Source organism: Tauraco erythrolophus, chromosome 7 (genome assembly GCF_009769465.1).
Source record: "Tauraco erythrolophus isolate bTauEry1 chromosome 7, bTauEry1.pri, whole genome shotgun sequence".
NCBI classification, from domain to species: Eukaryota; Metazoa; Chordata; class Aves; order Musophagiformes; family Musophagidae; genus Tauraco; species Tauraco erythrolophus.
This window is the reverse complement of record NC_141471.1, coordinates 15,122,540-15,146,170: the sequence shown is the minus strand read 5'-3', so window position 1 is coordinate 15,146,170 and position 23,631 is coordinate 15,122,540. Positions and strand designations below refer to the sequence as shown.

The window sequence follows — 23,631 nt, the reverse complement described above, 5'->3', positions numbered from 1 at the left end:
TTTAATGACTTAAACTTACTGTTTGAAATGGTTTTTTCTAATGTCTTTCAGCCCCTTGCTTCTTTTCCTGTCCTCTGGGGTGAAGAATTTTGCCTCTTCTATCAGCCTCAAGCCAATAAGTTACATGAAGTGGCAAACTTTTGTAGGGGGAGGAATGAAAAATAACTTTTAAGGTGGAATGAGAGGACACAAGAGAGTTCTTTTACAAGGTTGCTGTACAACACTTGCTCTGCTGGGAGCCTAGTAAAGTCCCTCTGGTCAAATTGCACAACCCTAGCGATTATATGCTATGTAAATATAATAAGCCTTTGAGGTGCTTTTAGTGTTTAAAGAAATATTTAATCTTTTCAGGTTTGTAAAACAGGGTCCTTTTTCAGTGGTTAAGTAGGGCCTGTGTGTGCTGCAGAAGAGTTTACCTGTGTTTGCTGAGCCCCCCAAGAGCTTGGTGATACTCTGATATAATCAGTTGACAGGAGTAAGGACAAGTTTTGAGAGCAAAAAACTTGCAAGTGCAGCTCTAGTCTAAGGCATCAGTTTTCGACATTATCAAACATTGGTGAGACTAATCAACTGAGGACAAAGTTGAATCGTGTCATAGACTAATTAGGTACACTGGGTTTTACTTAAGAGTGGTTGGACTGGATCTTTTTTATTGTAGATATTGGCAGAGAAAGGTAAGCATACAATGGCAGTTTTCTGTAGCTTTTCTTCAGGTGAATATACCCATATCTAGCCACTAAATGTAGACAATTGTGCTGTAGTATCAAATTATGCAAGATTAAAATAAATGCAGAGCTTTGCAGAGCCATGCAGAGAATTGCGTTGCATGGCTGGATGAATTTTGGAAGCACTTTCTTGACCTGTAAAATCATGTTTCTTCTGTGAATAGTGTTGCCAGAACTAAATCGTGTCCTGAAGCAATAGAAGATCCCAGAGATAGGAACCTCCCTTTTCCAAGTCAGAAGCAGTCCTGATATTTTTGCTTGCTGTTGTAATTTGGCTTCATGTGTACTTTTACATGCCAATTTTGCCTATTAGCATTTTGGCCAGCCTCTACTGCCTGGAAGCTGATGGGCGTATCTCCACAGATGGGTGCAAGCAAGCCTCAATTTTTCCATGGGGGGAACTACTATTTAATAGTACCTTTTAAAATCATGCAATAACTTACACCTGGTTTGATGTAAGAAGAGACAAGTGCTATCATTATTTAGGACAGAAGCTGCAAGTTATCTTTTGATGGACAAGCACAAAAGAACACTGAAGAAGCCTAAAACTCCTCTGCCAGACAGGGAGCTGCCTGGCTGGAGGCCAGCTCTGGCACAAAAGCTGTATAGCTTCATTAGGGGAGTGTTGCGCCCAAGTGAACAAATCCCGCGGAGCATCAGGGCAGAGTGCCACACTGGTGTGGCTGAAGAGCTTTCAGGACAGAGCCGGCTGGTACTCCTTCTGGCTGATTCCCAGTGTGAGTTTTGGTCAGTATGCACCCATCCATTAGACGTTTCTACCCAAAACCACAGAAGAAATACTTACTCTTTCCCTACAAATTTAGGTTTAGTTTCTGAGTGATGCTAAAACAAAGGCTGAGAAAAATTCATCCTTTTGTGTATTCTTGTTGTGAATTAGTTAGGAGTTTGTTGTGATTCCTTTTCACAGCAGGTACGTTGAAGCAGTTCTGCAGAGCTTGTATGATTTTGATGGCAAACTAAGTCATTCTGTTTCTGATAAGATGTATTTTCTGTAAGCTTCAAGTAAATCATATTGTTCAAACGTGTTAAAACAGACATGTTTTGGAAAGTTGGAAAGTTTCAAGATGAAGCTGGGAGAAAAATAAAGCAGTGATATTTCCTTAGTGCTAGATGTGCAAGAGGGAAAAACCTGCTGGTTTTAAGAGCTAGAAACACCTGACATTAAATTGAATCTTGATCTCTTAGAGCTTGTTCTGTTACACATGTAAAAGCTTAGCGAGTTACAAAGCAGTTTTTTTCTGTTGTACATCTTTTTCTGTAAAAAAAGAAATTCCACAAAACAGCTATTATGTATTCATTGTAGCCTACATTGCCACTGTTTTTTAATGAACATCTTTGGTTGAAATTAGAAAAATAACAGCTGCTTCTGGAGTCAGGAGTTACGAATCCTCTCCACCAAAAGAAACAAGAAAATGATAGAAAATTCTTCCAGAATTCATCTCAAGAGGTTGTTCTGTCTGGCTTCTTGCCTCAAAGCATCTAAGATATTCCTGTCATATGTTTGTTTTACCTCTTCTTTACAACTTTCAATGATGGAGGTTCTATCACTGCTCAAGTCACTCAAGCTATCCCTGCCATTAGAAAAAGGAGATAGTTTGGGGAGGGGGTTTTTTTGCTGCCACCTCCTCTCATACTTTCATGTCCGATCTTAATTTTCCCTAGTTCGTTATAAGCCTGCTCTTTCTTATCCCATCCACAATGGTCATGGAGGACAACATTCCCTTCTTTGGAACTCCCTTCAGCATGACTTAAGGCCAATATTGCTACTTTGTTCCTGGAGAAAAACCTCTCTAGTCTTTCAGTTTTTCCTTCTAAATCGAGTTTTTCAAACCTCTGATTAGTCTTGCTGCTCTCTCCTCTTGACTTTCTGGAATCAATTAATCTTTCTTGAAATACAGTGGTCAAAACCGGAAATAATATTCCAGCTGAGCAGAGTGGAAGGGTATTCCACCCTGTTTTATGTATGTATGGTAACTCTATTTATAAATTTTGTGTGATATTTTCCTTTTTTATAAAAGAGAGACTTTTTTGCTCTGTGATCTGCACATCCTTTTGATGACAGCCTTGACAGTTGCTTGCCATATTATATTTAGACAGATGGTTCTTCTCTAAGTGTACAGCCTTGCATCTGTTCTTAATGGGTCGGGGGGTTATATCTTTGTGCAGGCCATTTCCCAAATTTGTCAAGGTTGTTCTGAATTGTAACCTTGTTTTCTAATTTATTTTATTTTTACTCCTCCACAAATTAATGCCAGCTGCAAATAGTGTAAAAAAATACCTTGATTATGTTATCGAAGTTATTGCTCAGTATTTTATATTGAGTAGACCAGACCACTGTCCCTTACTTCAACATTCCAATTTGAAAGTGATCCCTGGGTAACCAGGTTATAGTTTTCCAAGTAGTTTTTACCTACTATGTTTTCCTCGTTCTGTTCTTTGGGAATTTTATATGCTAGATGAAGTCAGAAGACTTGCTGAAGTTGGGAAGTATGATTTCTACTGAGTCTCAGCTTGGGTACAAAAATATTACTACTGCAAGTTAAAGTACAGTTAAAGTGAATACCACTTCATGTCAATGAGGTGCTTTTAATTTGTAAATATTTGTAGTAGCAGAAATTGGCAAGGCTCCACATGTCTTGTGCTCACAGTCATATTTCCATATGAAGATTTACGAAAGAAGCTGTACCAGTCCTTTCTTTTCCCCTTGTCAGCCTTAATGGTGGGACAGAACCTGAGAAGGATCTCATTAATGTTAGAGGGTTTGGCTGATTTCTTCAAAGGCTTTACATTCTTTCTCAGCTCTTCTGATTTTTCTTGCTTAGAGCCTGTCTGACTTGTCTAAATGGAAGATTCTTGTGGTCAGACGTAATGAATTTGAAATGTGAAGGCATTAAGCTCTTGTACGGTTTTGGGTACAAGAAATGGACATGGAAGAGGGTTTCTGTGTAGGACGGTGCTGAATACTGAGGTGATGCTCAGTAACCTCTTTTGTCCTTTGCAAAGGCGGAGAAGGTTCCTCTGCAGCATTTTATGGAGGTTCAGAAAAGCCTGTTTAACTGAACTGTAGGACTTGAGATGTCTTCCAGCTTAGTCAAGCTAGAATATGAAACAGGGTGTTTTCCAGTAGTTTGGAAGAGGCGGAAGAACTGTTACCTGGCATACCATATGTCTGCAGTTGGATGTCAGAGTAGAAGCTGGGAATGTTGCTCTACCAATAGGTTAGTTATTCACGTGGCACAAATGTGTATATATACCCAAGATAGCAGGTTTGCACTTGGCACCATTTTTCAGACTGGGAGAGGTACCCCTTCCTGCCAAGTTGTTATGAACAGAAAGTGAGGCATGAGACACCACATATTTTTCTGAAGCATGAAAAGTTCTAAGCCTACCGAAGTGTGATGTGGGCTGAAAACCATGGAGAGTTCTGCGATGTGGTAGTTTCAGAAATAAGGTGTCTGGCTCTAATTATTGACGTTAATCAAATGTTAGAGTCCTGTTTACATAAGAGAACCTATTTCTGATAGTGGTGTTGCTACAGCGTTTTTTTCTGTTTTTCACTCATGCTTGCCTTGAATGAATCCAGTCTATTTATCTTAAATTGTATCTAAACCTTTAAAACATATTGATATTTAAAATGTAGACTTTCCATATGACTTTAAAAAAAAAATTATGCTGAATTGTCTGTACCTCTCCCTTTTTTTCAACCACTCATTTTCAGTTGTTTTTAAGTTGCTTTGCCTTTATCATGCCTGCAGAAGGTAAACAGTCTAATCCAGAAGTCTGAACTAAGCAGTGGTAGAATAAAAGCTATAAGTCACCAGTTCCCTAAACATTCTTTCTGTATACAACAATGTCAGATACTACATTTTATGACATTAATGCTACCAAGTGCTTCTAAATTTTCTGTTTGTTGCTTTGCTTAATATTTAACAGATTAGAAAGTGGATGGATTGTGAGCTTCCAAAGTATTACAAAGTACCTTTCCAAACTCCTGGAGAATTTTTGAGAGGGGATAATATTTTTCATTTTTTCAGAAAACTTTTTCATTTCCAAGAAAAGCAGTTCAACCTCGAATATATTGGTCAAGTGGGGGACCTTGATAGAATTTGTTGGTGAACTTTGAAATTATTTGAACGTAATGTTTCTACAATTGATATTCATAGATTTCTAGGTTGGAAAAGACCTTAGAGATCATCCAGTCCAACCGTCCCTAAATCCCCATTAAACCATATCCCTAAGTAGATCATCCACCCTATTCTTAAACACATCCAGGGATGGGGACTCAACCACCTCCCTGGGCAGCCTATTCCAGTGGCTGACAACCCTTTCAGAGAAGAAATACTTCCTAACATCCAACCTGAATCTGCCCTGACTAAGCTTATACCCATTTCCTCTTGTTCTGTCACCCATCACTAATGTAAAGAGCCCTTCCCTTACCTCCCCACCATCCCTTCTCAAGTATTTGTAGGCTGTAATCAGGTCTCCCCTGTTGCAATTTTTTAAATTGCAACAGCTTCAGAAAATTATTTTCTTCAATTAATGGAAGGCTTTTAATGCTCTTGCTCATAGCTGGGAAAAACAGAAAGATGACTCAGCTGCATGTGGATTTTACCACTAGTCTGTCTGTTGTGTATCTAATGAATGCTGCTAAGAAGTCTGCTGCCTATGGTAAATGAAACGTTAGTGAGATGATGGAGTGCTGGCACCTGAAATAATATCTGTTTTGGAAATTAGACGGGAAGCCTGGGTACTCAGTTGTTCTGAGGCGGTAAATGTCTGTGGGTTCCACTGATGGTATTGACATTGATCTCTCCACTGAAGCACTGGAAACAACATTCATTGTTGAGGCAATTAAATTAAATTAAATTAAATTAAATTAAAATTTCTATGTCAATGTGCCAACTGAATTTTAAATCTATTCTGTTGTAAATTAAACGTGTAATTTGACTGGTCTTAACTTTCCAGACACAGTCTCTTGGTCAGATTATTCACTTGTGTAGGTAGAATACGCAAGGATGCAATCAAAGAGCATTAATGACTGTGATAGCTATTAGCTGATATGAAGGAAGTATTCTCCTTAGACTGGTAGAGTGCACGATGGTCTAAACAGATGAAGAAGCCTGCTCAATAAAAAAATCTTCAGAAATAAGCAGGGTTGTCAAATGTGGTTTTGTGGCTGAGCTTTCCAATGTTTTCCTGTGGTAGTGCAGAAATAGGATTGAAACCTGTTGAAAACTTTTTCCATTAAGAGATATGTTACGTTGTAGATTTTTTTTTTCATGTATAGATTGACTTTCTCTTACATCCTTTGATCAATTTTCCTCCTAATAACAATCTATTCTTGAGAAAATAATTTTTCTTATTTTTTTCCCATTAATTTTTGAAGTTTTTCAATAGTTTTGCTGTAAAGACCTCTTTCCCCTCTTTCATTCTGTTAGTTTTTTGTTGTTGTTGTGTTTGGTTTTTGTTTAATTTGCTTTTCTCCAAGCATGGTTTTGTATCTGTGTCTAAATCCATCTTCATTTTTAGTGTGATTGCTTTTTCACTCTTCCATTTATTCTTTCGGAATGAGGACAGAAACATAGATCTTGTTCATCTTTGCTTTCATTAATTTGAGTAATTTTCTACAAAGGTTTTTGCATGTTTTTTTCAGGAAAGAGGGATGGAGGGGAGATTGGGAATTGAAAGCATTAGGCAAGGCTCAGACAGGGATTGTTGTGACTTTTGCACTGGTAATTATTTCTGAACTTTCTGAACTGCTTCAAAACATGATCACATTAATGTGTGTGTCATTATGAGAGACAGAGAAATTTGTTTTTTTCTGAATTCTTACATCTCCTCAGAAAATTGTTTTAGTGTTACGTAATTGCCATTGTTCTTTTGCATGTTTTTCATAGCATCCTCCTGGGCAGTTGAGAAGGAAGTACAGTTCCTGCTCCACTATTTTCCTGGATGACAGCACAGTCAGTCAACCAAACCTCAAGTACACCATCAAATGGTGGGTTTTGTAATATTTTTTTTTTTTGCTAGAACCTGTGTTTTGTAAATGCATATATGTACACATAGCTCTGAGTCATCACTGAGCAAGCTTCACAGATCTTAGTTTTTGAAGTAGTAATTTTTTTTTATTCCAGTCATGCTCCAGAGCCACTGAATAGACTGAGCAAAGAGCATTACTCTGATTTTAGGTCTGTGCAGAATCAAACTCCGATACTTCATATCTCACCAGAAAGCAGCAATTAAGGATCTCACATTCCAGCAGCTGAAATCCTTGTGCTTCAACGTTCAGCTGGGTACTTGCTTTGGATGAGTTCTCAAAACTTGCTTGGATGCTTGTTTATCCAGAATTTAGGAATTACCTGAAACCTCCTGAAATCAAAGAGCTCTTTTCTGTTAATAAGAAAATGCTCTTTTTCTAAGCTTTCTTTCCAGTTTTCTGTTTGAAATGGAAATTAATTGCCTCCAGATTCATTTCCTTATTGAGTACAGGACAGCGGCAATTCACTGTGCAGCAGTGGTGCAGTTTGTGTGTGGTGTGCACATGTGCTTACCCTTGGGTGACATCTCAGATGTTCGTTTCAGGTTTCACCGGTGCCTTTTTACATTGGAGAGAAGTTAAATTTGTATTTATAGTGTATCGTTCTTTACGTTTTGTACAGTAAGAGGAAAAATAAGAGAACAAATGCTTGGATGTTGTGTTGTTTGTAGGATGGTTACCTGGGGGTACTCAAATGCAGAAGTTTATTAGGACGCAGTCTGTGTTACAAAGGTACTTACATGAGAGAGAAATGTATTCAGACTAACATGTCCAAAGGAGTTTGTACTGTTCATGGTCACTTAAACTTGTTCTTAATTTTTCTGTTTAAGAAAAAAAAGAGAGGAGTGGAGAAGCAATATGCAGTCAGACTGACGCCTAATTCCTCAACAGCTGTATCTGCCTGAAACAGTCTTGCTTTTCCTCAAATTTCCTCAATTAGTAACTTAATTCTGATGAACACTGGAAAAATGTTGTTAGTTTTTGAGGTGTTTTTTTTCCTCCTGGAATCTTATGCTCTTCTGCTCTAAAATCCTTTGCATGCAGATACTTCCAAGTGCAGCCTTTTGGGGAAGTTCCAGGTCCCTTTTAGCATTAGCATTGGAACCAAGACTGTTAATGGAGTGAAGAGAGAAGTTCAGTTGTCTGCAGCTGCCGAGAAGCTTTCTCAGCAGGCCATGGTGGCCAGCAGCAGCCTTCCGAAATGGGGAGCAGAAAGACAAGCTGGGGGGAAGCAAGGTGGTGACATTTGGGAGAGACTCGGGGTGCGTGGCGGGGGCAGAGCTGTAGGGAGAAGAGGGTGCATGTCAGGCTGGGAGAGCCAGCGCTGGGTCTGGGTCGGAGGATTTGTGCAGGGCTGGGGCCAGCTTGCCGGTGGTGGAAGGTCTGGAAGCTGCAAGGGGTCAGAGGGTTTGACAAGAGATTATGCAGGGTGAGAAACTGGACTCTGGCACATGAGGCCTCTGGTTGAGGAGTCTTTTCCTCCTCTTCTCTCCTGTCTGGCTGCATGTTTAACAGATTTAAAGGCTGGAGACATTGCAGATTATTGCTTTTGTAGTACAACTTTGTTTCTTGCCCCCATCTTCATAGTCTCTACAGATAAATGACTGTTGCACGTAGGTGAATCTATGAGGGATGTACCTCGGCCAGCTCATTTATTTCTCCTGGGTTGTGTTATGCACTGGTGTGTTTAAAATATTAGTGCATGTAACTGGAGATCTGCAGCATTGGAGGGGTGACCAGCGTAGGGTGATGGAAAGCTCCATAAATTTCTTTCCTGCATGCTGAGTGCTAGCTGATCCACTGTTAGAAAAAGCAGAATGAAACTTGGGTCTGAGTTAATCTATTACAGTTCTGAAAAACTTTCAGATTCTGATACAGATTTCTAAATAATAAATATTTTCTAAACTTAATTTGACATTTCGTTACAAAAGCAACCATATGGGCACCAAGCAGAACTCTGCACATAGATTCTTGCATCTGCTTTCATAAAGTGAGCTGGAGCTGCAAGTGTGTTCCTAGGGGCATAATTTAAAATTAGATTTTAGGACTAATTCATTTTGTGAATAGCTTTCAGTCAAATTAAATTCATTGATAAATGTGTTTTTTGTGTTGTATCCTTTAAATGTCCATGGTACACAGGATCTTTTAATTCCTTAAATATGTATCTATAGAAAAAAATCAAAAAATACATAGTGCAGTAAGTTATTCAGGGAGTCGTCTTTCCAGGATTAAAGTAAGTAACTTGATGCCATAAAACCGTAGGAGCCTGGTATGTGAGTCTGGTATGTGAGTAACTGCATAGAAAGATAGATAAAAGTTAATGGATTTAAATATAAAATCATAAGCCAACGGTGATTGAAGTATTTCTTGTTAGCCCAGCAGCGTTAGCAAACAATAAAAGAGAATGTCCAATGCCTGTGATGCCTTATCTTCAACCTTGGAAGTCAGTAGGAGTTTTAGCACTGACTTCAGTGGAGTAGGGCATTAAATGGAAGGCATGTGCAACGTGTTCTGTGGAATATGAGGATTTTTGTAAGGTACTTCATTACTAGTGAAAAGGAGGCACTTGGAATGTGCTGAAGAAATATTATAGAATCATCTATTTACAGCAGTTTTCCTGGTATCTTACAATGAACAGAAGAAAATAGGCTGTTGAGCATACTTTTTGTCATGCATCGTGCTAGGTTTTAAATTTGCATGTTAATATGACAAATAATGTAATTTGACAGTCCTGAGATATTAACTCTGTATTTTTCTTTACAGTGTAGCTCTTGCAATATATTACCACATCAAAAACAGGTATGTGAGTAATGAAATCTTATACTGAAGATATCTTTAAACAAAACAAATGAACTGCCGAAATGATAAAAATCCATGCTCTGTTTCTTTGAAAACGTTGTTGTGTAGTATTCTTCTTATTTCCCATGTTATGAATGAGAAATGTGTTCTTTTAGGGTTTTTTTATATATATTATATTGCTTAGAAAAATAAAAACTAGATGATTACATACCATAAGAATCTGGAAGTACAGTTCAGCACTGAAAAACTTAAGATGATTCAATGTTTGGTTTTATGTGCACTGGGCACTTGTGCATTGTTGCATGTGTTGCAATTACGTATAAATCTGAATAGTGTCTTTCAGATTTATTTTTCTAGGCTGCACCTTTATAAAGTTAATGGTGTTAATCAATGATCAGTTAATGTTAATGGTTTTTGAAATAAAAACCATTAGTTATACATTAAGAGAGACATTGCAAATTGATGTAATTCAAGATGCCTCAGAAACAGCAAGTCCTCACTTATCTCTTCTGGTGTAGTATGTTTTAGATCTCTGCTCAGTTAAGTTGATTAAAATTGAATAGAAAATAGGTTCTCTAAAAAGTAACTTGGTACATAAGTTAGCTTTCTTTGTATTGAATTAAACTTTTATATCTTAAATTCCATGTTCTCAGGATATGTCACAGTGTCATAAAACAGTATTTCCTGACCTTCATAAGAAGAGATTGTATGAATACTTCAAGTGACTTTTGTGTCCATGGCTTTTCAATGTGTCTTTTCAGAGAACTTGGCTTAGATCTCGATCTTAACAAGCCACTTACACTTTTTTTTCTTCTGGACTGTAAGAAGTCCGACTAGAACAAAAGGAATTACTCATAAGTTTAAAGTTAAACTGGTACGTCATTCAGGACCATGTTTCAGATCACTGGAACCCATCACACTTCTTGATACAAGGCTGACATCTAAAGAGAAACCTTTAGAAGTGCAGAAGGGCAGAAAGGCTTAGAGCTTGATCCCTGCTGAAAGCTCTTAGAAAACTTTCCAAGACATCAGTAGGCCTTGGACTGAAACATGGTAATATGTGAAGCAAAAGTTGGAGTGAAATCTTTTCGCAAACTTTTCATCTCATTTCCCAGGAAATGAGGCGTGAGTGATCATGCTTGGATTACTTGTTTATCTGTGGTTCCCTTTTTCCCCTTTCCTCCATCGTCCATGGGGTAGAGTGGCAAACTAGTCATTTTTTACTACGCTTGACTAAATAATAGAGATCTCAAAGATAATCAGACTCTAAAGCTATGTGGAAATAAGTTATTCTTAAGCACTCTGTTCAGTATCATGCCAGCTGAATAGAAGGCTGGGTAGAATGGAGCGCATTAGGGACTACAAAGGGTGAGAAACTTCGGTAAGAGCTCCCAGTCGAGCAGGAGGAACCCAGAGTCAAAATGCACCGGACTTGCTTCGTGCCGATTGCCATGGAGCTGATTTCTGTCTGTAGTAAAATATGCTCATTCGTGATCTTACCGAACTTGATGTGGATTTGATCTACAGCTCGTAGACAGAGAGGCTAAACCTTTACAAAATAGAGTCCCCTGTCAGTGTCCTGAAAGCAGGTACATTCTGACTGTTGCCTTCTTGGGAAGCTTGCTCTCTGTCCCTTCGCGTTTGGGCTGGAGAGGTGATTTATTCAGGAAGAACTTCTGCCACTTCTCCCTCCTGAAGGTGTCCAGGCTGGGGAGGTGTGTTGGAAACGCATCCTCTGCTGCTCTCGGGGCGGATGGTCTCGGCAGCGATGCTGGAGCAGGCTCGCTTACATCAATTAACCACTCTAAAGTGAAGGATGCGAATCGACTGTTCTGTCCTCAGTTGTCTCTGATTTAGGAACAGAGGGACAAAGTGATAACAGCAGTCAGTTGTACTTGCTGCTGAAGCAGCAATAGCAAAACATATGTTCTGTTTCCTGCCATTATAGGTGGAAAGGAAGTTGCTGACGTATGTGGTAGATTTTGGTTCATTAGGGGGGATGGGGAGTGAGAAACCACTGGAACACTTATCTAGGCTCAAGGTTGATTTTGACAGAAAATGAGTCAAGCATCTGCTTTGCCAGAGAAGAATTCTTTTCAGATAAAAAAAGAATCGGGGTCGGGGCAATCCCAAGCATAAGTACAGGCTGGGCGGAGAATGGATTGGGAGCAGCCCTGAGGAAAAGGACTTGGGAGTGCTGGTGGATGAGAAGCTCAACATGAGCCAGCGATGTGCGCTGGCAGCCCAGAAAGCAAATCGTATCCTGGGCTGCATCAAAAGAAGTGTGGCCAGCAGGTCGAGGGAAGTGATTCTGCCCCTCTACTCAGCTCTTGTGAGACCCCACCTGGAATACTGTGTCCAGCTCTGGAGTCCCCAACACAAGAAGGACATGGAACTACTGGAACGAGTCCAGAGGAGGGCCACGAAGATGATCCGAGGGCTGGAGCACCTCTGCTATGAAGACAGGCTGAGAGAGTTGGGGCTGTTCAGCCTGGAGAAGAGAAGGCTCCGGGGTGATCTTATAGCAGCTTTCCAGTACCTAAAGGGGCCTACAGGAAAGCTGGAGAGAGACTTTTTACAAGGGTGTGCAGTGATAGGACAAGGGGCAATGGATTTAAACTGAAAGAGGGCAGATTTCGATTAGATATAAGGAAGAATTTTTTTACATTGAGGGCTGCAACAGGATGGCCAGAGAAGTTGTGGATGCCCCATCCCTGGAAGTGTTCAAGGCCAGGTTGGATGAGGCTTTGGGCAATCTGGTGTAGTGGAGGGTATCCCTGCTCATGGCAGAGGCGTTGGAACTAGATGATCTTTAAGGTCCTTTCCAACCCTAACCATTCTATGATTCTATACTGTTTATTTGCTCCTTTTCTTTTGCACGTTACGCTCAAAACTAAACGACTTCCTAATATTCCAGACTCTCAACAATTCCAATTTTTTGAGAAACTGTACATGAAATAGAGAATTCCTTCATGTTTTCCACATCTAATTTGATTGTAACATTCTAGTTATCATTCCTTCTTTTCCCAGTGTTTCCTATCATTGTTATATTGATTTGCTTTCTGCAGCTTTTGTTGTGCTTAGCTATTCAACAAGTGGCAAAAGACTACACCTATCTTGTTTTCAGAGGAATGCATAAGTATTGGTGAATTTGCTAAATCAATAAATAAAATAAAATAAACTCCAACAAACTAAACATGAAAAATGCTTAGATCAATTAGTAGATGGTTCATTTTGAAATATAACAATGTGAATTTGTTCTTTGAAGACAAAAACCAATCAACGCTTTTTTTTTTTTGGTGTAACAGGTTTTTTTGAGGGCAATCAAATGTGCCTTTATAGCATGCTGCAGCATGAAGAAATATAGTAGGAAATCCTTTCTCTCTTCTCATTGTGAAGGGCCTCAGTTTACTGTAGCACATCAGTGATTCCAGTGAGACTATTTCTGCATTAAGATATTGCTCTTTATAAGAGGTCCAAGAGTCTGGCCTAAAATCCTTGCTCATTAGGAATTTTCTAGTAATTATCTCAATCTGCTTTTTTGTTTTAATTTAGGTATTCCTTTTTAGAAAAAAATAAAAAACTTATTTCCAGTGTTAGCAGGCTTTATAGCAGAAAAAATTTCACCTTCAGATGTTGAGGTTTAAATTTTAGCTGCTAATAAGTACGTTTTGTAGACATGAATCTGCTATAAAACTCGTGTTTGCATGCCCTGAGACACACGTTCTGTTGAGTAAAGATAGAAAACATATTCAGTGGTGTCTCTCTTAAGAACTCTATGACCCAAGTACCAGGAATGCAATAAATAAGGATGGGATTGTAATAAGTAAGTCACATGGATGCATCTGTCCAGAAAGTGTCCAGTTCTAAGTGGTACTATTATACCACTTGCTTTTGTGATTGTTCATGTTACTGATTACACACAGCAGAAATCTGAAATTGCATTCTGGATATTGGACTTGTGAAGTTGCATCAACTTTCACACTGATCTTAAGCAACAGGAATCTGAGAGCAAAATAGCAAATAAAACTGATTAATAGGAATATTATTTTGTCTTAATTTTTTTATATACTCCTTTTTAGTTTCAGAAATCATTAGTAGGATAGAGTTTTCCAAAGAAATAAAAACTCAAGTATGTATTAACTGTAAAAATAGTGCTGCATATTCGTAGATGTTCATTATGGTGACAAAAGAGGAAGAAGAGGAGGAATTAGTTAAAAGAAGAGATTGCAAGGATTAACATGAGGAGTTAAAGGAAAGGAGAGTAAACTGAGCTGATTTTTATGATAAGTTTATAATAATACCTCTTAGATCGTGAGAAAGCCTCATAGTGGAGAGTGCAAAAGCTTTGAGTCTTGGGCACTGAAAGCTGAACATTTTAGCATACTGTGTAATGTGGATTTCATATTACACGTGAACCTTATGGCAGAATAGGCCCAACTTCTATTGGAAAATCACATTTCTGCAGCGCTTAAGGACCCCGCAGCATGAGGAGTGTTGGAGTTTTAATGATGCACTTGTGTCTGTGAGAGCCGCGTGCTGTCGTGTTCAGATAATGACGCTACTTTGGTTTTAATGCCTTATAGGGACACAGACGGAAGAATGCTCTTAGATATTTTTGATGAAAACCTTCATCCCCTTTCGGTAAGTTCATCTGCCTCTTCTTCCCTTTCATGTGAACTGTCTGTCTTTCTGTCTGCTTCGTTTTGTTTCAGTCACCTATTTGGAAGTATTTCTTCCTTAGAAATCCGAAGTGCCACCAGACTATGACAAACATGACCCGGAGCAGAAACAGATTTACCGCTTTGTTCGGACGTTGTTCAGTGCTGCTCAACTGACTGCTGAATGTGCCATTGTCACCCTGGTAAGTGTCTGAGAGATGACGTCAACAATCTGACAGACTTGTCGTTGTTCTCAAAGCTTGGGTTTGTATGATTAAATACATCTAGGTGCTGCCAGGGAATTTTTTCTCACCATGGAGACCAAGGGAATTGTTCTATGGGAAGAGATACTACAGTTCATTTTCTTGCAGAGACTAAGTGATGGAAGAAGAGATTGGGTGACATGCGACACAAAAGCCAGGATTACATCCTACCCTCACAGAGTGATAATGTTACGGTCACCAGGGTGACTAGTAGACAACGCAGGTGGCATAAGTGGTCTGAACAGAAGGGAATGTCAAAAGCAGGAAGGCTTACGCTTTTGGGGATTTGCTGTGTATCATTGTAGCTCCCAGCAGAGGCTCGGGAACAGCTGTAGGTAATTTAATCACACTGATAAGAATTGATGCACACATGAAGGATTTGGTGAGTGACTGGGACATGTTGGTGATGGCTCTTTTTTACTTGCGCTGTACTTGTCTTTCAGGACCATGTCATAGGATTGAACAATTGTACTCAAGGCTGAAGTTTAGCTACTTAAAAATAGCACAACACAAAAGAAGGTTCAGATTTTCAGCTGCTGTGGATCAGCATAGCAATGTGGATTAAAGGAGCTAAAGTGATCTTCACCAGCTGAGAATTTCTTAATTTTCCTGAGATTTTTATCCTGCCAACTCTGACAAGCCTCTTCAGCTTTCAGGCACGATTTTGGCCATGTTCTTAACTCAGTGATTTTGAAAAAACAAAATGTTTTTTTACCGCTGCAACATGTGGTTTCATAACAGCTTTGTTATGCACTTGAGATGGAAGAAGCGGAAATCGGAGAAGGTGGATTTTGAAGCCCAGACCTACTCATTTCCTCTGTTAATCTCTCTCCTTTAGCTTCTAAGATTAGTTGGCAGGCTTTTCTTCTTCAGTCAGAATGAGTTGTACTAGCCAGTACAGAACAGGAATATGAGAGAAATAGGGCAAGAAACACCCTGCAGTGCTCCACCTTTACATTTTGAAGTATTACTCTACCTGCTTGACCCAGCCACTACTTGTTTTCTGAAATGACGTTTTGTCTCTCTCTTTTGCATAATTGCACTAAGTACTTGTCCTTCTTCCTTTTCTTCGTAAGTGTTTTCTGCTAGAGGCAAGATATGTTGTGTGACTCAGTATGTTCTTGTGTAATCTAATTAATCTACTGTGTAATACAGTGGAACCTTGTAGTTATCTATTGTTCGATCTTAGGTTATTTGATCAATGAGGGCACTGTTTAGTAGAAAGGAAGAGGCCTCTTTTTTATTAACAATATCTTCCTGTTGTTGCAATGCATAGAAAGTTCTTCCCCACAAATCTTGTTAACCCAGGCATATATTTCAATGTCTTTCATTTGTAACTACTTCTTGCCTCTTCTGGTTCTTATATGGTTTCCCTGCAAGTAACTCTTTTGATGTGATCTGCAATGAAGTGTAAATGTTTTTAACTCATTTGCTATGTTGCAGAGGCAGTTTCTATAGTTGTTAGTACTTGAAAACTTCGGTGGCTTGGGTTTTTTACCCAACACAGTGATAACAGATAAACTGTTTTATAGCCTAGTTCTCAAAGCTGCCATACAGATGTTTGCAGATGGATTTGGTGCAAGTGATCAGCATTACTATTCTGCTATTCTTGAATATGTTTTCAAGATATTAACACCTGCCTGACCTCTCTTTCCAGAAAGCTTCAGAGTTTTTGGATAACGAGTGTTTTACAAGTATGAAATTCTGCTGCTACTATTCTCAATTTCCTCTGTACTTCTAGATCCCATGTCTTTGTTTGTGTCATCAAGAGGGGCCCCAGAGACAGATGTTGTTTCTAAAATGTTCAAATGTGGAAATTAATCTGTTAAAAAGCAATCAACCCTTCCCCCCTCCCCACACTCCTGAAATCTTAATAGTGTTGATATTGCTATTTATGAACCCTCCAAGTGCTTTCAGTGTTGATATCCTGTCTGGAGAAGAAGAGAGCAGCATTCCCTGCTAGAGCTTATGTTTTGCCATAGTCTGGCCGTCCGTCGGATAGTGATCTGATAGCCCTGTCTGCCACTTGTTCCTCCTGGGAGGGTTGCCAGAATGCAGGAAATATATCTTGGGAGATCACAGTACATTTTGAACAAGATGCTACAACTATTATCTTTCTTTCACTCACTCTAATTATTTTTAAACAGTCCTAACCATCTCTTTTTTACTGCCGAAATTATTAACGTGGTCTAAGGTGTGTAGTTGAATGCACATGCTCTTTGTGTTTTTACATGCCCTTAGCCAGGTAGAAGCAGCAGTTACAGTTGGTTATATAGCAGTCTGTATGTTCAGCACAGGAGCTGAGTAAATGTGAAACTCCAGACCGTTAAGAGAAGCTAGTCTCCAGCAAAAAGCTGGCATTTTGTTGCTTCAAGCACTTAATTAAAATGTTTCAATTAAAGCCTCCACTATTACAGCAAAACCAATTTATAATTAAACAAAAAATTTAATTTTCACACAGCCTCCAGAGCTGCCAAGAGATTTCCCATACCGATAGGTGAAAAATTAAAATCTTAGGTTGAAACGATTAAATACTAATTCACATTATTTATTTATAAAATAATACCATAAGAATAAAATTAGTTTTAGAAATTGTGTTGCTGATTTAAAGTTTTGCAAATAATGTTTTTTGTCCCAGTGAACAGCCGAAGTATACTTTGTGACCTAACTTTGTGAGAAAAATTATGCGCATGTGCTTCTCCCTCGACCCAGAGTATTCCCACCCTTGCCTAAAACTGAGAAATGCCTGTCTCATCTTCACTGTCTCCTTAAGTGCAGAGGTGGCAAGTTGTACTTAGGTTAATCTACTAATTGGATAGCAAATAAAAAGATGAACAGGAGTGTTATCCATACTAGAAGGAAAACAATACAGTGTTTCCATGTCATGAGAATTAAATATTTATGCTTTGTTATTTTGTTCTGTAAAAACAATCCTATTAACTAGACCTGAAGAGGAGAACAGTCCAGGTTTTCTGCTTTGCCTTGGCATGACTTTCTGAGTTTTTTGCAAATAGGCCAAATCTAAAGCTCCTATTATACTTCTGTGTCCATAGTCGTTTCAGAGGATACATTTTGCATTTGCAAATATGCAAATAGGAGATACGCTAGGTCTGTATGCTTCAGACTGATCAGATACGGTGATTGTACATGAGCTGAATTATTTCTGTGAAGTTCAGAGGAGCGTACTTTTGAAATATGTTACAAAGTTCATGCTGTGACTGAGAGGATTTGACATTGGGAAATCTGAAGTACGTAAGAAGAAGTTCTACTTATGAAAAATAGGGATTTAATTAATCCAGCCAGATGTTCCTGAGTTCTTATTGTACTCTTCAGTTACATTTTCAGCAACTAGGTAGAGAGAGAATATTGTTGAACTCTGTTGTGAAAATTATTGTATTTGAAGAGAGTTTTGTTTTCTGTGTGTTGGGAGGAAAGGGGAAAGCTTTTAATTGATTTCCCTTTCACTGGGATGTTTTTACTTTTAAATGCTGATAAAGTACCTTTTTTTTTTTTTTGGTATATCAATTGAAGTATCAAAAATCTCATACTTGTTTAAAAGAAGACAAAGAAAGTGATCAGAGTCCATAGAGACACTTGATCTGCAGCAGAGGGCCTTTTCAGCTGGCCCAGTATAACTACTGATTCTTATGCAGCTAATGGAAGATGCAGGTTCCTCTGAAGACCTCAGGGTACAATGCAAAGTACTATTTATTGCCTGGTTTGACACTGTCACTCTTCATCCAGTGACCATAAGGGATCATGAGTGTAGTTGGGTGGGCAAGGCAAAGCGTTGGAGCTGGACTCTGCCTTGTGTAAGAAAACCATGAGAAGAGTTGTGTGTATCCAATGTTGTTGGTATTCACCTTTTGTCCTGGGCTCCAAGCATTCTCTGGGAGGTGGCCAAAGCTCACTGCTTTGCCACATCTGAAGATGGTCTCCCAGGCGGAGAGAGAAGGTCTCTCACCTGTGCCGTTGGCAGCTGACCATGTGTTCAGGGTATGCTCTGGAGAAGGCCAAGAGGAACAGGGACTTCTTACCTGTGCTTCGGGCACTGGTGGGAGCTGAAGACTCAGGTTGTGATCACTGGTTGTAGGGTTATTCTCATCTTTTGACTACAGTCTAACGTACAACACATGGATGATTATCTGTTAGTACTTATACATCTCTTCGTCAAGTCTTGCTTTAGGCCTGCTGGGATATGCACTTCATAAAAAGAGAACATTCAAGCTAGGGGTTGGGAGGGATTTTTTTTTTAAATCTTCAAGAGAAGAGGACATTCAGTTAAAGAACGGGTGTTTGCTTCCTGATGCATCTCTAAGGCTTCTGTGTGGGCAAGGAGTGAATACTGATCCCAGTTTTAGACTGGAAGATTGATATTGCCTAATAGTTTAAATGCATTTTATATGTATTACAGAGCTTTTGTATTACAGCTTTGTCTTCAAATGAGTAAATTAGGGGGCAGACTTGGAGATGTGTGACTTTTTCCTCAGTTCCATTAGTGCTTTCTATAAATACCTACAATGGTACTTTGCAGTTGTTCATGTTTTCAGAGTTTTGTGACTGCATTTGTTATTCTTTTTCAACATTTGGTGTCAAAAATAAAAACTGGATGAATTTGCAAGGACCATGATAATGTGATGTCCTTTTCTACCAAATGGATAACACCAGACCTTTGTGGAACATTTTAAATGCCCAGCTGGGCAATTGTAAAGCACAGTTATTTCTGGAGAATCGTGGTAGGGAACTGGCTGATTGCTTAGAACAGAGCATATGGCAATTTAGTGATTGGGTTAGAGCCATAATTGGGCTATATGGGACCCACTACCAATTATATTTTTTTTCAGTACAAATATCTTTTTAGTTTCAAGACACTGTGACACACTGAAGTTTTCTCATTAAAGAGTGAGGACTCTGTCTTTCTTTGTAATGTGTTGGAATGGAAACTGTCTCCTTTAGTTATTCTGTGCTCCTGCGACTTATAACATGGTGTCATATGGAGTTTAAGTAGGAGAGAGAAGGAACAAGGTTTTTGCAAATACATGTTCATTTGTAGATTCTGAATTATGATAATTAAAATACCAAAAGCCTCATCTCCTTTCTGTCAATGTAAATCAAATGAGAAATAAGTAAAGCCACTAGAGTTTTATTGGTAAGATAGAGGTAGGATTTGACATAAAGCAATATAAAAGCAGCATGAGAAAAGATAATGCTTTGCTCTTGCTGCTGCCTCATAATTCAGAATTATTCTAGTAATGTCAGTGACATTCCTTGGTGATTGCCTGTTTCTTTAGTGTGCTGAAACTCCCACTCAGCCTCTTTGGAGGCAAAGCGCAACTTCTGACCTCTCCGTGTTGCACCACATGAAGCTCTAGTACTGCGGAGAGATGGAATCACAGAATAATTTAGGTTGGAAGGGACCTCTGGAAGTCACATCTGGTCTGGCCTCTGCTCAAAGCATGACCAGCTGGATGAGGCTGATCAGGACCTGACCAGTTGAGTTCTGAATTTCTCTAAGGATGGAAATTTCATAACCTCCATAAAAAAACTCACTCCGTTGTTTTAGGGAAACCTGAAAAAAAGAATTACGGTATTTTGGGTGCTTAGGCTGCAACACCAGTGTAGTAAGAGGTATCAGTGGGATATTGGAGGTTAATGTTGAACACCTTCAAAATGAAGTAACAAAAAGAAGCACAACTTTTATAAGAGCCCCATAGTAAGATTTTAATAAAATTTGAGTGTTGCTTTGGATTATGAAATATTGAAATGAAATGATTTGACACTTTCATATTGGGTATATATCCTCCTGAAGAGGAAAAAAAAAAGGAGGAAGTAATTCTCCTGCAGTATTTTAACTTTTCTTTCTACTTGAGAGTATTATATAATAAACAAAGTATGTTATAATGTCCTCTCAGATGGAAAAAATGAGATGCTGTTTCACACTAATTAAAACTGAACATCTTCAAACATCTTTAGTTAGGAATTTCTTCAAAAGGATTTATGTTCTGCTGATTGGGATGTTGTGTAACCAACTCTCTGCTATCCAGGATCGTGTGGAGCAGGACATCCTAGATAACTGGGACAACTTTGGAGGCTGTAGTTACTATCAGACACTTGCAAAGTCCAGGATGGATTCACCCAGCTGCAAATAGTCACCCAGGAATTAGTTCTGGCTCAGCAGTGGCTTTGCTGGAGCTTGGATGCTGGTGCTGATCTGTTTAGCCTTGTGCCATGTTACTGTTCTGTGTCTGGATGAAAAAAGCCCCCCAGGACTAGTGGTGATAATGGATGGCTAAAGCTTCACCGCCATGCTATTGCAAGTCGCAAGTCCTGGGAGTTAAGATCAGAGGCACCCACACTAGCTCAGCATGGAGTCATTTTGGGTCTGGCAGGTTTATGTGCTCAAGACAGATGCTGAAACAAATCAGTTTTGTACCTCTGTTGGACATGAAATGGCTTTGGAAGCCATTTAAGTACATTCCTGTGGTGCTGCATCAAAGCTAACAAACCTCTCCAGAGTTCACTGAACTCAAAGCCAATTTGGGATTATCTCTAGCCATGGAGTGGTGATTTTATTTAAATTAATATAATTAAATTCTTTTTCATTCAGATAAATTAATTCTTAACAAAGGCAAATCACTCGATTGGTTTCATTTATGATTAAATAATAGTTTGCTGATATTCCAAGTATAAAGGTCAGTCATTGCAAAATCTTGGTGCGAGTCTGTGGGAAGAGTTAGAAAATAATAATCAAATATTGCTCCTCTGAAATCTTAACTCTGTGCAGTGTATCTTCTGAAGTGGGCTCAGGTTATTAAGATGTCTCGAATGAGGTGCAAGTCTTGTCCAGAAAAGCTTGTTAGACTGAGAGTTGTACAAAAGCATGTGGTTCATTCCTAAACATAGTAGACCAATAATGGAGGCATCAGACTGAAGTATTGAGTTTATAAGTAAAAATGTATTGATGGACCAATGTCCATTGATATTTTCCAAATTGGAACTGCGTTTTCATTTCAGCTAGGAATTGAATTGTGTTACAAATGAGTTTTGAAGATTGTAGTATTGTTGATATTAACACTGAGTTATACTTGTTGATTACAAGCTGGAAAATGTTCAGAATGGTATCTTGTTTGACTGAAGCCACTGAGAGCTTTTGCTAATGTCGTATCAGTAACTTTAATCTTTTATTTAAATAGTCTTGTTATCATTCTGTAAAAATCTAAACATACAGTCGTAGAACTAAGTGGGTAATGATAGGTGTGATGAAAATGGCTCTTGGAAGTTATTAAAGTGTTTGAGGAGAACTAGGTGTTGAATTAGGGCAGAATAGATCTGTTGTCTTTTTTGGAATTCAACTTTTGAATATTTAGTAGAGAAGCACTCAGAAGTTTTACCACAAAAGCTTAGTTTCAGAAGACGCACTGCAAAGCATGAATTAAATAGAAGAAAAGTAACATTGGTATAACAGCTTCACTTTGTTTTAAGCTTTAGTTCTGTTCATAAGCATGGATTCAGCTATTAAAAGTGAGTGGAGGCAAATCATGGCATTTATTTTAACTTATGTCTCCTAGATACCAAAAGCTTATTTTCTCTTTTATTAGTTCTGGATCTGTAAAGGAACACCTGCTGAAAATAATCCACAGGAGATGAGGTTTTCAGGCTTTTGTTTTAAAAAAAAAAGTGTTTCTCACATTGTTTCTTCTGCATTTTTTGGTGTCTTGACATATAAGTAAATTTCGTCCAGCATTCTGAGATGTGAGTGACCATATTCTTTTCCACAGTGAGCTTTTAAAATTAATCTTTGTTGTATGGCTTTACAGCAGCTAGTCCTAAAGAAAATGTAGAAAGTTTTGCTTTTGAAAATTAAGCTGGAGAAATTCATTACAGCACACAAATATACTGAACCACAAAGCACACACAGAATCTCAGGTCAATTTGGTACAAAACCAATATTTAAGAAAATGACCCCTGTGTTTAAGACACTATTCAGTATATGGACATAACTGCATACAAATGGCATTTCCATGTGTTACATTTACCATTACAGGGTCAATGTTTAAAAAAATTTTTTTTTTTTTTTTTTTTTTTTTTTTTTTTTTTTTGTTGAGGTGGAGCATGCCTACCTGCCTGTGGGAAAGCTCGCTGGCTTCTGCCAGCAAAAGCAGGTGGTGTTCTTCCACCAGCCATGACTTTGCTTGGGATGAGTAGCATAGTGGCTAACCTCCCACCAGCCTTCCTCTTCAAACAGGCTGAGAGCCACCTGGCCTGTCTCCAAAAGCCTGCACTGATTCAGCACATCTTTGCAGCAGCCAGAAGCATCCTCCTTCAGTAGCATAGGCTGCTGAGTGCACAGCAGCCTCTACCTCTCCTTTCAGCTCTGGTGTCCTATCAAAGTCAAAATCTTGGTGCTTGGGCTGGTACCATGGCCTGGGCCCAGTATATTGAAATACTCTGAGATGGAAACAGTGGTTGAGAGCTCTGTTTGTCAGGAATAATGAACTTTCTCCCATTTGCGTAGGAGACAGAGCTGACTTGGCTGTGTGTATACTGCTGTTATGAGGATGCTCTGCATCAGTAGGGCGAAAGCTCAAGTATGTACCAGCCTTTCCTTGGCTTAAATTTCTCTGTCTGCAGAGCCACCTGGTTCTCTGCGAACTGGAGCTAGAGAGAACTAGAATGAAGACTGTGTGTGTAACTGAGTGAGCTTGATGGAAAGTTGAAGAACTAGTGTGACAGCATAAGTGTATCTTTTGGAGGCAAGTCCTAGATTACAGTGAATTCCCACATTAGCTAAGGACCTTGATAAACTTTTGCAAATGTTTGCTCAAGAAGAAGTCTTGTTCTGTCTTCTTTTACTCAAACACATATGCTTAAAACCCAAGCCTTAGTCAGGGAGGACACACCAAGTGAACAAAACAAAATGCTCTCTTTTAAGGCATTTTCAGGAATGGAGCCAGAAGCCACACTAAACGCCTTTCTCCTGGCAAGGTATTTATCATCTTCATTTTTATCAGTAGATGATACAGAGCCTCACTCCAGCCTGGAGTTAAGCCCAAGTTACCACTGAGGACTCAAGAGGGATTATTCATATCCCTCAACATGCTATTGGAAGGTGCTCAAATATGGTA

General features: G+C 38.9%; 1 protein-coding gene across 3 annotated transcripts in view; it reads left to right on the top strand.

Annotated features, from left to right (window-relative positions):
• Window positions 1–23,631, top strand: part of CCNY (cyclin Y) — a 124,507-nt gene that overhangs the window by 87,546 nt on the left and 13,330 nt on the right. For 2 of the 3 annotated variants that reach the window (XM_086614559.1, XM_086614556.1), the window contains 4 exons: window positions 6,644–6,744; window positions 9,547–9,582; window positions 14,169–14,226; window positions 14,327–14,446. In XM_086614559.1, the coding sequence (XP_086470685.1) occupies window positions 6,644–6,744; window positions 9,547–9,582; window positions 14,169–14,226; window positions 14,327–14,446 (315 nt within the window). Of the gene's footprint in view, window positions 1–2,049; window positions 2,064–4,545; window positions 4,567–6,643; window positions 6,745–9,546; window positions 9,583–14,168; window positions 14,227–14,326; window positions 14,447–23,631 lie in introns of all 3 variants that reach the window. The other variant, XM_086614558.1, reaches the window with a different exon arrangement.